The sequence below is a fragment of the Sphaeramia orbicularis genome, chromosome 16 (assembly GCF_902148855.1).
Source record: "Sphaeramia orbicularis chromosome 16, fSphaOr1.1, whole genome shotgun sequence".
In the NCBI taxonomy this organism is placed as follows: Eukaryota; Metazoa; Chordata; class Actinopteri; order Kurtiformes; family Apogonidae; genus Sphaeramia; species Sphaeramia orbicularis.
Genome location: NC_043972.1, coordinates 32,022,600 through 32,036,924, shown reverse-complemented (window position 1 = coordinate 32,036,924; position 14,325 = coordinate 32,022,600). Strand labels below are relative to the sequence as shown.

Genomic DNA, 14,325 nt, shown 5'->3' with positions numbered 1-14,325 from the left:
TAAAATGCATGAGCAGCCTCTGATTTATCTGTAATTTGCCTCCACTGGAGCATATCTGCCTCAATACTTCCATTTGTTTTTGGCTCTGCTTGGTAGAGGAAGCCTGATTGGGATTTCATATTGTTACAGTTGAGTTTGACAATTTCAGTCTCTCCAACACATAAAATGGATTTTTGTGATTCTGTGTTAATTACACCACAGAGGGAATTGTAAGTCAGGCGTGAGATCACAGACTTGAGTTTATTTCAGCTGCCTTGGCAGAAAGACATGCTGACTTGGTCTGAGGCAGATGGGCATTTCCCTGAGGGACGATTTTCCTTTATCTTTTCTTCTACTATTTTATGTGTCAAACAATAAACATACTAATTAGGTTAAAAAGAGCTAAAACAGTTGTCGCAATAATGGAAACATGATTTGGCTTTTTACTTTTCTGAATAATTCCAGTGAAAGTCAGCTAGAACTCTGAAAATGGCAAGTGCTTTTACTCCCTTCCTTTTTTTTTTTTTTTACTCCATTTGACCTCCTCTGGGTCATGCAACATGGAGCGGGAGGCTGTTAGCCAATCGATCTGATGGACTTAAATGTGTCAATGTTGTCATGGTAGCAGAGCCACACTGACAGGCTAGGCTACTGTAGCTCAAGGTTAACCGCCACTGGACCAGAGACACAGACCATTAAAGGAGGAGTCAATACCCCTGCAATGGTCAGACTAAAAACACAACGTAACGTTTCAATCTACTGGACTGAAATAAACCAAACAAATCTGTACTCTTAGAGGGAACTACAGAGCTAACGCTCATGGGTACCACTCACTGACGTGTATATTTTGTATATATTCTATGTGTATTTGAGACATACTTGTCATGCAATTAACAACTTAATAGTTTGTGACTGAAAATTTATAAAGTTCTTTGTGGAAAATAAAAACAAAACATTAATTTTCATACAAAATATATATCTGCTGTGTTGAGTGACATAGAGAGGACTGTGATATTTCTAATGCTGGGTAATTTTGGACAACATAGACACTATTTTAAGATTATTTTGATGAAATAATAGATACCAAGAAAGAATAAATTCTCATGCAATGACTAACAGAACACAATTGTCACTCATTTGTATCTTCTTTGGATATTGTCTTAATTATGCTTATTGGGGTGAGATAATTTTACAAACCTCTTAGACTTCTTTTTTCTCACCAGCACAGTTTATTGTATTTTGATATTTGTGTTTCCTCCCTTTCTCCTTGTTGTTCAAACCAAGAAATAAAAATGAACAAATACATGAAATAAAATAAAAATGTCATACACACAAAGCACCCAGTCCATATGGGATTACATGACACCAAAAAAATATAGCTACACTAGTAACATTTAATAACAAAATTTGTTTGTTGTTTTACTGTTTGGTATTAAACAAAATAGTCCTAAAGCACAAGTCAAGTTTTTCATAACTCTTCAACCAAAATAAATCAACATAAATGGAGCACATTTTACTAAAATACACATCTCCTACATCCTCATAAACAGGAAAGTAAAACAAAGAAAAAAAAGAAGAAGAAGCAGAATCCCATTCGGAGTGTCATCTGCAACGTCAACAAAGTCTGTGCTCTCAGAGGCATTAAACCTGCCAGTGTCTGGAGCGAATGGTAAAATTCTTTGACATAATTGTACACACAGAAATCTGTCTTTTGCTTAGATCATATTTCATACACAATAGCTATTCTTCATGAGAGTAAGTTTGTAATTTTTGTTTGTACTTATATTAAAAAGGGCCGTTTTCTCTTTACATGAAAAACAGCTTCCTCTTACTCTCCAAAACAAAACAAATAGAATTTTAGTTGAAGTATTTAAACTCAATACTAAAAACCCTAAATTCAAATTCCCATCTCTGGGTGTATTATAGGCTGTGTGATGTTTTATATTCAGCTAAAGCAAACATCTGCAGCCCTGCCAGTGCATATATCTGTGAAGGTTAAGGGTAATTTTGCTTCAGTCAGTTAAGCACCAACAAAGACGACACATTCATATACTGCATTTGCATTCATGGATGTGCATGAAAACCTATATACTCCCACCCATTTTCTAATTTGTGTGTGGGCTTTCCCCCCCATGTCCAAAACGTTGACTGCTCAGAGCAGGTCTGGGGTGACGTCACCTGTCTTTTCTCTGCACCACAAGCCTTTTGTCTGTTCTCTTTGTGAATCCCTAATGAACATCACAACTGCTGCAGAGAGACAGAGCTAATCTAATTAGCTGCACAGATATGTCAGTCCACTGTCTCTCTGTTTAGTGGTCATTACCTCTGCATAAGCACGGTGCCGCTCACTGTGGGATCATATGTACGTCTTCTGAGTGCTCACACAGAGAGAAGAAGCTGCAAAGAACATGGCTGATGAAATGCAAAGCCAGAGAGACAGTTAGAAAAGGTGGCCTGTCAGTGCAGCTGGCATTTTGTTCAGTGGGGAGCAATGTAGCCTGTCTACCTGGTGGACCTCTAAGACAGGAGCGAGTCCATTGAGATCCCACAGGACCTCCTACCAGCCACACACCTGACAGGGGGGCCGTCTAAAAACTCTGCAGAGACCCTATTACACATGTCACACTGCTAAGCACTGCAGTGGCCACCAGATGACAAGCTTCCTATGCCTCACACTTTATTAGAAGCAAGAGTGGAGCCTCAGAGAAAGCCATTAGGATGTCACTGCTTAAATTATTACATTGTTATCGGCACATATTTGGCAAATTATGCCTTCTGGATAGTAATATTTATGATGCTTTTGTGAAGTTTGTTTATAAGGTAAATATAGACATTTACAGCATATGCTCAAGAAAGACTGACTACACATAGGGAATGCATGTAACAACACTGCCATCTTCAGGAAACGTCCTGCTGCCATCACTGCACAACACTTCGACAGATACAGAAACATTTTATTACTATTTACTGTACATGCAAGTGAAATATATTACTGATAACACAACTAACATGTTTACATTAATGAAATATTTAGGAGACATGACACGAAATGTCAAATGTGCAGTATGAAAGTGTAACAGCCAAATCCCTTCCTCAAGTAAAATTCTGCCAAAGAAATGTAGTTGTTTTTATGTCGATCCAAATGAGCTGCTCAGGGTTTCCTCCTGGCTGGTTCCAACAAAATCGAATAAAGGTGCACTCTCTGATTTGGTTAGTGCCAAGTCCTTAATCCGGGGTTCCGCATCTCTACTCTCTGAGCTAGAATAACAGAAAAGAGAACAGAACATATACAGGGATTTTAATTTTAAGCAAGAAAATGAATGTGCAGTCATCCTCTTCTAATATGCTCAGGAAAAATAAGTAATGATTGTCTTTTCTTTCGCAAGCATTCAGGGGGAGCTTTTCTTTAGTAAAATCCCACATTATTGTACCTGTCTGAGTCGAAGTCACAGGACAAGTTGAGGTCTTTCTGCAGGTCTTCTTCAGAGTGAAACCGTCGTAGGCCACAGCGTTGCACTGCCTGGGTCACAGAGTAGTGGGTTCTTCCAGCAGCACAAGCCTCCATCTTGGACACACTGAGCTGTGACTGCAGGAAAAGGTGAAGGCAGCTGTCAGACAACAGCAGAGGGCTCTGGAGGATCCTGGAAAATTGGGACAGTAGAAAAGTATGACTGTATGGGCAGTGTTTTGTAATTTCAAGTTGAATCCAGCGAGACAAAATTGTAGTCATATGGAAACTTTGTTACATCCAGAGGCGGAACTAGATGTCATAAACATTGTGGGATCAGCTCAAACTCTGGTCTGGTCCAGATCCTGCTATGACAAATGCATTTTTTCTCTCATTTACAGCAGTTACATGATAAAATTATGGTTAACATTTTGGAAATAGATGAAGATTTGCTTGGTTAAAAAGATATAATTACAACAAGCACGTTACTTATAAATGATACATTTCTGTCTACTTCACAATTGTGATTTAATTGCATTTGTGCTGAAATAGTCACAGTTTGGTGATTCACAGATAATGTGAAAAATATAAATCCAGTGTATCAGCAGTTTGTTCAGCACTGTAGTTTAACAATTACATATTGCAAAACTTCATTTCACCGTCTCACCTGGATTTAACAAAGTAAATAGGTAGTAAAGTTCCACTGGATAATAACTGCAATGACTAATGTTTCAGCTAAAACAAGTTCTTTAAATCTAACTGATGCAGTGAGTAGCTTCTCATTTGTTATACAATCATCAGTTTACTAGAGAGCATAAAGACTGGACTATGTGTCAATGGAAAAAGGTCATGTGGTCTGATGAGTCCAGATTGACCCTGATTGATGGGTGCATCAGGGTGACAAGAGAAGCAGGGAAGTGATTACCCATCATGCCTAGTGCCTACAGTACAAGCCTATGTGGGAAGTGTTATGATCTAACCCATAAAGACCCAGTGCTACTTTTGTGTCAGTTCCGAAATGATTTTTTTTCTCTATTTATACCTTTCTTAACTGATTTATCACCATTTCTTTCAAAATATTATCCTCTGTATTTTGCATTTTTTGGTGTAAATCATGTATTTTCCTATATTTAATTCCCAGATCATGTAGATGTTCATGAAAACTTGGAGTAAATTTGAAGTTAATTGTATCAAATAGAAAAAATTAAGAAAGTTACTTTTTCAGCAAAAAAAATTGCTAACTGAATGAAAAAAACAAGTGTGTCCATCCACTGTCATTGATCCAACTCCATGGATTTTACTGGTGAATCAATGTTGTAGAAGATGACGGTGTTTCCACGTTCACTACAGAGCCTCTGAACGTCCAAATGGGTCATATCTGATGACCATGAAAAGATGACAAACTGCATTTTACACCAAATATTTACATGTATTGATAGAATTAGTGGAACCGTTTAGATCAGTAGATGGTTTGTGTTACCGGTGGCTGTTTGGGTCTCAATGGGCTAAGGTTGTCAGACCAAGGTTCAGCAACGTTTGTCCATAAAATGATGGAAATAAATGTTGTGACACTGCATCAGCTTAAATAAATGATACCAGTGGAACTATTTTGGCCAGGCTGTGTATATCTTCACAATAGATATTTTTAAACTGACAACTTAAGGCTAATGAGAAAATATTTTGGGTTTGAGCCCCAAAAGTTGCCCCCTGCTCTACCTATGGTTGCATCAGTTTGTTGTTGTTGTTGTTGTTGTTGTAATGTAGCACAAAGTTCACATGCGTATTGATCGATGAAATCATTCTTACTTCTCCAAAAACTTCTGTAGCCCCTGCATGCGTTCACTTATTTGTTTGGCATTGTTCAGGCTGAAGAATGGATTCTTTGGGGGCAGCTCTGGTAACTTTACCCTGAAAAACACACAAAAAGTATACATTTATGAGCTCCAGCTCAGTACAGTTTACTTTTAAAGTGAAAACTAATTGTACCTGATCTTTAAAATTCTATTTTCTGAATATAGAGTGGACTTACATTAACAATGAATTTTCTTGTAGCTTCTGCCTCAGCCACACAAACTCACTGTACCTCCTTCTCACACTCGAGATCTTCTTTGTGAAGCATACACTGTTGGTCTGGAAGAGGAAATGAGTGTAGGTCACATGTACAGAGAAGCTCACTGTGTAAATATTGACATTAAAACACATCAGAAACACTTCTCTGGTGGACTACTCACATGTAAGCAAATTTCATAGTCCATATAGGCATGCCAAAAGTCATTTTTGCGTATCCGTGGGTCTCGCACCCAGACACTGATGATCTGCTGCATGGATTAAGGACAAGAGACACTGAGTAAAATGCACTGTGTTATGAAAAAGGGAAGTTTTTATAACAGACAGAGGAAGTACAGTGACCAACGAAGCAAAAATCAGGAATGGAAAACCCCAGTGAATATCCATTGTTGCCCAGGAGTGGTGACTGTATAAAGACATTATTACTGAGGCAACAAAACTGGAGCTACTCTTATTTCTTAATTTTTATAATAAATCTACCAGATTATAGATCCATAGATCACAGGGTTCAAACTCACCTGATTTGCTTTGTGGTCACCTCCTTCAGTCATGATCCGAATATTCATAAAGGAAAAACACACTAATCTTCAGTCAGCCTCATGGTAAAACAAAGAAATGTGTGACTGCATTTTATTTTCAGTTTTGGTTGTCTGAGATCATAGGGTAGAAGCTCCTCCCATTCTGACAACTTCAACCTCACAGAATTCCCCACTCATTACTTAAAAGCAAACAAGAGCTGCTGACTTGTACCAACATGACCACAAGATGTTAATTCCTGGCATCGCATTGTTTATACAGTTGGTATAACTGAAAATGAAAGTGATTTTTAGCAAGTTCTTATATAATTTCACCAAACTCATTGTCAAATTAGAACTGATCATTCATTTCATCGGTGTTATCACCTCATAATCAAGCATGTGACAAATGTGAAGACACAAAAAGATTCACAAAAAGTTTCTTTTATTCACAGACTTCACAGATCCATGGTCAACGGTTACAGTAATTCAGTAGCAGGTGCAGTTCAGCAGGTTTAATGTACAACTAAAATCCCATAACAGTCATGGGATGTACATGAGGTCAGGACAGTGCCATCGGGATACATTTACCTTACTGGAAGACAATGCCCTGCAATATTGGACAAGCTTAGATGTAAAGTGCTACATTTTACAATCTGTCTTAGGTGCAAAACAGGTTTATCTGTAAAACTCAATGAACTTTAGTAAAAAAACAGAATGCTCAATTTTAGTTTGAATGTCATGTAAGTTTACTTCAGGGAAAAAACACAAACTAAATTACTAATTATGTAATAAAATTGGATGATATTGTTGCTATCATTCATTTTAGGACAATATTTGGTAGACAGCAGCTGATTGGAACTATGGGAACATTTCAGTTTGGCAATATTAAAAACAAAATGATATTAACTGTAAGGGTCATACAGAAACACAGAGACACAGTAATAGCTGTGGTTTTACACACTTTACACAACACAAGTTGAAACAGATGCTTGAAGAACAGCTATACAATCAGCTCTAATGAAATGCTATGTGGACTGGAGGTACAGGTCTGACAGCAGTTAGTTCACTCTGTCTATAAAGTGGAGCACACACTAAACAAGCAAGGCTCTCACAGTGGAAGATCCTTGCAGCTAAATAGAAGTGTAAGTATTTTTTTTTTCATAACAATAAATCTTAAAAACCACACACATGTCCACAGTGATTGTGTCTCCTACACGATGACACAAGACCAAAGCTGCTACAGGTTAGTCTGACTCCAAATCAACTGCTCCACACAAAGGTTAGTTTGAGTCTCCATCACGGTCCCCACAAAGGCACAGTGACCTCATTGAGCACCACAGGATTGAGAGCACTTAATATCCGTCCCCACTGAGGTTCTCGCACCTGCCAGAATCTGTAACTCCCACCTCCAGCGGGACGTAATTTCACACAGTGTGCCTCTAATGTCAGCTGAAGGAGGACAGGCGATGGAGGGTAAACTAAGCTTCAGGTGAGAGTGCAGCTGTTTATCGGTTCACCCCCATGCACGACCCACAAACACACACTTCACTGCTCGTCGTCCCCGCAGTGCCAGGTCAGTTTCTGTTCGTAGAAGTCAATGACCACCTGGGGACACCTGGTGCTGGCTTCACGGGCAGGCAGCAGGGCAACATCGTCTGAGTTTTTCCTGAAAGGAAACACGAGAGCAAGTCAAAGTATGAAAATGGTGGTGGGCTACTTTTATCATAACATTTTCAGATGCTTCAATACGAATATGCTCTCCTACTTCAGCTGGGGACCAAACTGAGATACAGAGCTGAGCGTAATGTTTAGATCAGGGGTGTCAAACATATTGATGGCCAGAATACAAAACCTCCTATCTGAAAAAATCACTTTTTTCAGGAAACAAAAAAAAATGTTTAGTTTTATTATAGTATGGTCTCTGTTAAAGATATCCAAGCATATTCTACTGTTCTCAGACTCTCTTTCTATATTATGTGTTAACAATATCATCCTTGTTCTCACCATTTAATGTGAAAACTCATAATCTAAAAATCTGCAGATAGGGGGTTTTGTTTTTTGGCCATCAATATGGCCCCACCAAAGGTTCCAATTTTGCCCACAAGATGAATTTGCGAAGTGCAATAATTACACTGATATTAGCAGTCAAGGGTGTGCAACTCATTTTAGTTCCAACATTTAACAATATTATGCAAATTAGAAAATGTTTTGTGTCATTGTAAATCCGAAGTGATTTGTGAGTTGTAATGAACATGCACAAATCATAAATTGAGGATATTATTAAATTGTACTTATTTTTCTTATGAAATTTCAGGTGGTTTGTGTTTTTTCAGGTATCAGAGTTTGACACCCCTGGTTTAGATCCTCAGCTGCAGTGATGCGGTGGTCCATCTTTAAATGTCTTGATCGAATAAAATGTAGGGATGTCTGCCGAGTCATGCCAAGTCTGCCTTTCAGTGTATTTATTTAAGAGAACACTCATTTCCTGACAAACAGGTCAATTGTAGTTGTGGTCAACAGGTTTGATCATCTAGTATCAAGATTGTACAATGACTTTTTCACACGGTTCTTGATGAGGTTTTATGTTTTATCGGGTCAGTGAACTCACCAATGAGCCATGACAGACAGGAATGAAAAAGAGGAATGTGTCTGAAAACAAAACTATTCCAGCTTTAAAGGCAACAGTGTATAGAACTCATCTGATTAATACAAATATACTAAGGTTTAAAGTACAACGCTATCATCTCATGTTCCTGCAACTCCATCCCTTTTATTCAAATATAGTCACTTCTGGCTTCAAAAGGAAAATAATACTATAAATTTGTAGTATAACATGTGTTGTCCTTTTCTTTTAGTCAAAATAGAAAATTAAGATCAGTATTAGAGCTGAAGCAAAGGTATCAGTGTCAGCCCTCAAATCAAAAACTTTTTTTTTTTAACAATATCCAATTCTACTCGACAATGCTACGTATGTAAGTTAATTAATTCAACCCCCACAGATAAATACATTTTAGTGATTCATATTGTTTAGGATACATAAAAAACTTATAGTTCTTTGTAGTTATGGGAATACTCAATCAATGTTATTCCCACAAATCACTCAAATCTAACACATTTTTTTGAGGCAACAGAGAAAGGATCTTATTACATCTTATATTTCATACACCATCTTAGCCTTTTTCAGACTATTTATCTGATCTTTAATGTAGTACCATCTTCTATTAGCTCACAAAGGACATTATTGAACTGTATTTGCAGGCAAAACTCAAATAACCTGTCCCTTGTGTAAAAAAATCATTGGATATTTTAATATCGTTTTGCTTTCAATAGTCAGTAATTATTCTTTACATCTACATGGTGGAGCGTAACCTGATATGTAAAATGGTGAAGGTCTGTTACATCCAGTACAATCATCTATAATCACTTATGCTTTGACAGGTCTTTGTCGCCAGTGTTTTCTCATGAGTCTATGCTCATGTGACATTTTCTCTGAATGCCACCAAAAACACAATAATACAGCCTCACAAACCCAACATGAACTGCTTAGTCATCTTTGTGGTAGTTTGAGCCCTCGACTTTTATGTCTTGTGGCTTTAAATGTTAATGATTGTGACTTTTTTACCACTTTACAAACATTTACCCAACCACAGGCAATCATTCAAGGACAGAGAAGAGAGGAAGTGCTTAAGTTACCATTTGACTAAGAACATGAGCTCTCCTTGTCTGTCTGTGGAGCCAATGATGCATTCAGGCTCGAGGTAAGTGCTGAGGTTAGTGCTGGTGTCTGACTGCTCATCATTTGGGTGCAGGACGCTGCTGTCACTCTGCACAGCGAGAGGCTGCTGCTGAGACTGCAGAGACTGCATACAGGACTGTGAAAAGGATGACAAGGACAAAAGAAAAAAAGACAAAAGTGCAGCAATTAGAAAAAACACTGTAAGATAAAATCAGCTTTACAGGACAACTGAGGGTTTTTTTTATTATCATTATTAATGCCCATTGCCAAAAAAAGGAAATTTTGACTTTCAGCAGGGTTGTTTCAAAATTAACCACATTCACACATCATACAGTTTCTAATTTAACTTTCAAACTCTTAAAAATAGGAACAAAATCTACCGCTCTGACTCCATGGTCACATGATTCATTTCAGATTTAAGAGAAAAGATCCTATGTAGCTAAAAAGGAAGAGGTATAAGGAAAATATGTTCTATCACTTAATTCTCAGAAACGTTAATAAATGTTATAGAATAGAATAGAATAGAATAGAATAGAATAGAATAGAATAGAATAGAATAGAACAGAATCTTTATTTTGTCAGTGTGCATTTAACCCATCATTAGATCATGCATCTCACACACTGCATCCAAGGAGCAGTGGGCTCACCATGTCAGGCATCCGGGGAGCAAATGGGGTGGGGGTTAAGTGCCTTGCTCAAGGGCACATCAGCCAACAACTCTCCACCAGTTCAGGGAATCAAACTGGCAACCCCAAACTGGACCAAAATCAGGTCACAAATAAAGAAAATTTGACCTCAAAAAAGTTTTCTAGGTCCAATTCTGAAATTCTATGACTTAATGAGAGAATGAGTTTTACTAAAAATTCATTTCTGAGGTACCTTTTCTGCCTGCGTGTTAGAATACTGCACATTTTCAGAATGTGTCTGGTGTAAGATTTAGTCTAAGTCGAGGCAGAGACAATGTAGCTGCTGTGACTCTTATAACATATTTCTCTCATTAGTTATTTGTAAATTGGGTATCAATTGTATATTTTGTAAATTTCTAATTTCATCTGTATTACTTGACTGTATGTTTGGTTCAACATTGCTTGTAACTGACATGTAGTTGTGCTGCTGCTTCTCTTGGCCAGGATGTGCTTGCAAAAGAGATTTTTAATGTCAATGAGACTTTCCTGGTTACCCCCCCCCCCCCTCCCCCCTCCCCAAAGGAGAGGCCAAGGGTATTGTTTTTGGCACAGTTTGTTTGTTTGTTAACACTTTAGCAGCGAAACTACCGGTTCAATTCGTAGTAAATTGGCTTTATAGATTGCCAGTGACCCAGAATAGATATAATTACATTTTGGGAAAGGTAGGTCAAAGTTCAAATTTTTAATTATTTTTTTAAAGCCTTCCCATTTACCTTTAATGGGTGAAATTTGTGCGAGGGGTGGGGTTTGTTGTGCCTGACACGACTTGTTAAATAAATATAGACTTATGTATTTATGAGATAATACTTTTTTCAAATATTAGATGAATACATCAGCCAACTACCACTTTTAACATTTGTTTACTAATTCTTCTTACAGCCAAGTATCTTTAGATTTACCAGATACTTAAAAATAATAATAATTCTAATAAATTTGCAGTGGTGACACCTCTAACATCTGTATTATGATGCATATCACACTGGAAGCCAGTACACATTTCTAATTAAAGAATCCTAGCCTTTTTCTGTCCACAGATTTAGTTGTGGAAGTTCTGTAAATACATTCCACTTGTAGACTGTCCACTATGGTGTTTCCCCATACTCACAATTTCCGTCTCCTGCTCTGTCATTTCTTCTTTGGGAATTAACTCCTGCTGCTCGTCTTGCACTTCCTCAGTCTGGTCTAAGAGGTGGATGTTTTGTCTCAGGAACTCTTCAATGAGTTCAGGACAGTCCAGGTTATCCTGAGGCTCCCAAGTGTTGTCTGCACTAAATATCAAACAGACGGAGACATTAGCTGTAATATTACACTGACAAATAAACTCTGCAGGACCTGACTTACTCTGTGAAGCCTTTCCACTTCAGAAAGTACTCCACTCTTCCATTTAAGATCCTGCGGCGAATTATTTTCTCTACCACAAATTCCTGGACAACTGTAGTGTCCTCGGTCTTCCTCTGTTTGGCAGTCTGCTTCTTTCTCATCCTGACAGAGACAAAATAATATATGACAACCAAACTAGAATCCTCCCAAACCTCCGGAAACACAACAAAAAGTGAGCTTTTCCGGTTAAAACTCTAAAACTGAGCCCAAATCATACACTTTTACCCATTTCCTGCTGAGACATGTACACAACAACATGGCAGGGGTGAACACTCTGTTGTGCCCTTCAGACAATTGCACACATACTTATTCTAGCGCTCCACCTGCTGTTTCTTTGCGGAGTACAACACACTGTTTCAGCCTAAAACGCAACACGTTAGTATGTAAACACGTGTACAGTTCATTCATACAGTTTAATTCCCCACGCAGTAACACCAGAACGTGGATCAGATCGCGGCTGAGTAACGCACAACACGCTATTATGAACAACATGCACGTACGCTCTCGGTGTTTATTAAGTCTCTGCGGACAGCCTGCTGCGGTGTTTGGAGCCTGACGCACCGAAGCACATTCACGCAGCGCCGTCGACGCTGTTCTTTTGTGCGCAAAATGTGCCGCTCGGCGGTGTTTACATGAGCCAGACAACTTTTCATGAATGAGTTAAAATTAAAGATGGCCGTGGATGCTCGGAGGAAGTGGTTGCCAAGGGAAAAGGTCATGCCAGGAAAACCGGGAGGAGACGACGGGGACGAGCACAGTGTGGACCAATCAGAGAGCAGTGCGCTCGTCCGTCCCGCTCAGTGGTCTGGAACAGCCCTGCCACCCATGGGCGTCAGCTGGGTATGGCAAGGGACTCACTGGGACTGCACTCAATCCAGATGTTCCAATTTATCATCTTTCAGATAATAATAATAATAATAATAATAATAATAATAATAATAATAATAATAATAATAATAATAACAAAGCTTCCATCATATCATATTACTTCACTATTTAGTATGTTGCAAATCACTACTATAAATTTTGTTGATTTTTTTAAACTTTCACTTTCCACTATGTAAAATGTGTAATAACTTCTGAACAATCAATTATATTACTACGTGTAAATAATTCAGGTAAAATGTTCAGGCCTCTTATTTTTTCACTGTCATGAGATATGACCCATTTGGATGTTTAGAGACAGGGTCTGTAAATACTGTTATCTTCTGCAGCATTGATTTTCCAATGAAGCTAATGTAGTTGTAGATCCTTGTTTGCCCTTGAAAGTCACTGTGTTTTGATATAATAACCTTTAACCTTTAATAACATAATAAGCTTTTATGAACATCCACATTAAATTGAATATAAGAAAAAAAAACATTTTTTTTACTGAAAAAATGCAAAATGCAAGAATTATACTATAATAAATACTGATAATTAGTACAGGAAAAGGTTAAATTTAGAAGGACAATTTTTTTTTGGAAGTCGCCACAAAATAGTTCTAGGTAAATTATGACAGCATTATTTTTACTTGCATGTCCGTATTTTTACACTTTCTGCTTGTGTATCAGTGAAAAGCATATGCACGTATGTTTTCACGGAGGGGATGTGCACTCCACGACCTCCTAATCCACACTGAGGGGGTCAGAGAACAACAGCCTCTGGAGGGTTTGATTGACAGTACATTCTTACCCAATAGGAACACAGGAAGCTGCTGATTGGTCCAATAAGCACCACTTACAAGCCTGCCCACTACTTGGTTTACCCTTCTTTCCACCATTTTTTCCATATTTTTATTATGGGATACCACTAGGTGACGCTGCCTCTCTATATGGTTCAGCAGGCCAAAGGCTCCTGCTCCAGTTAAACGACAATGGATTTATGCTGGAAGGCTCAGCAGAACAAAAGCTTTTAGGAGGTGATTTTACATTGGAGCAGTCCTTGATGCACTGTTTTCTCTGATTCTGTTTCATCCTCAAAGCAGGGTTATGTAACGCCAGGCACATTTGTTCATGGGGTTTACTTATAGGAGGACTACAGAACAGCATCATAAGAATGTAACATGCATGCACAGAATAAAAGCAGCACATTGTTATCTGTCATAACCCTGAGAATTACTACCTCAGTTTCAATCCCCAACCATTTTCAGTAAGAAAACACAGGAGGATGCTCTGGGGATGTGATTAAAAGTAACAAAAGTGGAAAGGCTGACAGATACCTGCATGGAAGATGAATGTGGTGAATACCATCTCCACCAAAAGGAACTTATTGATCTCAGATTCACAAGTGACACATCATGGGTCTCCTGTAGGTTACAAATCAATGCTGGGTTATTTGGACGTGACATATTCAGCTCCCAGTCCTGTGGAAACTTTGTGTAGGAGGAAGAGTGCCGTCATGTTTTTCAGGAACTGCAGATTCCTGAGGTGATTCAAGCTGATAGTTTGTTCTGATTAATTATTAACACTGTGTTGAAGACGTACTACAGAATGTCACGCTTTTTCCTTTCTTTGCTCCAGTGGTTTTTGT

General features: G+C 38.2%; 2 protein-coding genes across 4 annotated transcripts; both read right to left on the bottom strand.

The window, feature by feature from the left end:
- Positions 1-1,304: 1,304 nt before the first annotated feature.
- Positions 1,305-6,134, bottom strand: snx10b (sorting nexin 10b). The gene is made up of 6 exons (XM_030157056.1): positions 6,013-6,134; positions 5,659-5,745; positions 5,457-5,557; positions 5,234-5,335; positions 3,411-3,620; positions 1,305-3,237 (listed from the first exon to the last, which is right to left on the bottom strand). Exons 1-6 carry the CDS (start codon positions 6,058-6,060, stop codon positions 3,108-3,110), a joined length of 678 nt encoding a protein of 225 aa, XP_030012916.1. The 5' UTR covers positions 6,061-6,134; the 3' UTR covers positions 1,305-3,107.
- Positions 6,135-6,437: 303 nt separating this feature from the next.
- Positions 6,438-12,515, bottom strand: cbx3b (chromobox homolog 3b). 3 transcript variants are annotated; one of them, XM_030158338.1, is made up of 5 exons: positions 12,315-12,515; positions 11,776-11,916; positions 11,540-11,702; positions 9,706-9,884; positions 6,438-7,678 (listed from the first exon to the last, which is right to left on the bottom strand). In XM_030158338.1, the coding sequence occupies exons 2-5, from the start codon at positions 11,913-11,915 to the stop codon at positions 7,558-7,560; spliced, it is 603 nt and encodes a 200-aa protein (XP_030014198.1). In that variant the 5' UTR covers position 11,916; positions 12,315-12,515; the 3' UTR covers positions 6,438-7,557. The 3 variants fall into 3 exon arrangements, with proteins under 3 accessions (XP_030014198.1, XP_030014199.1, XP_030014200.1); XM_030158339.1 differs by lacking the exon at positions 12,315-12,515 and adding an exon at positions 12,034-12,289; XM_030158340.1 differs by lacking the exon at positions 12,315-12,515 and adding an exon at positions 12,040-12,289.
- Positions 12,516-14,325: the final 1,810 nt, after the last annotated feature.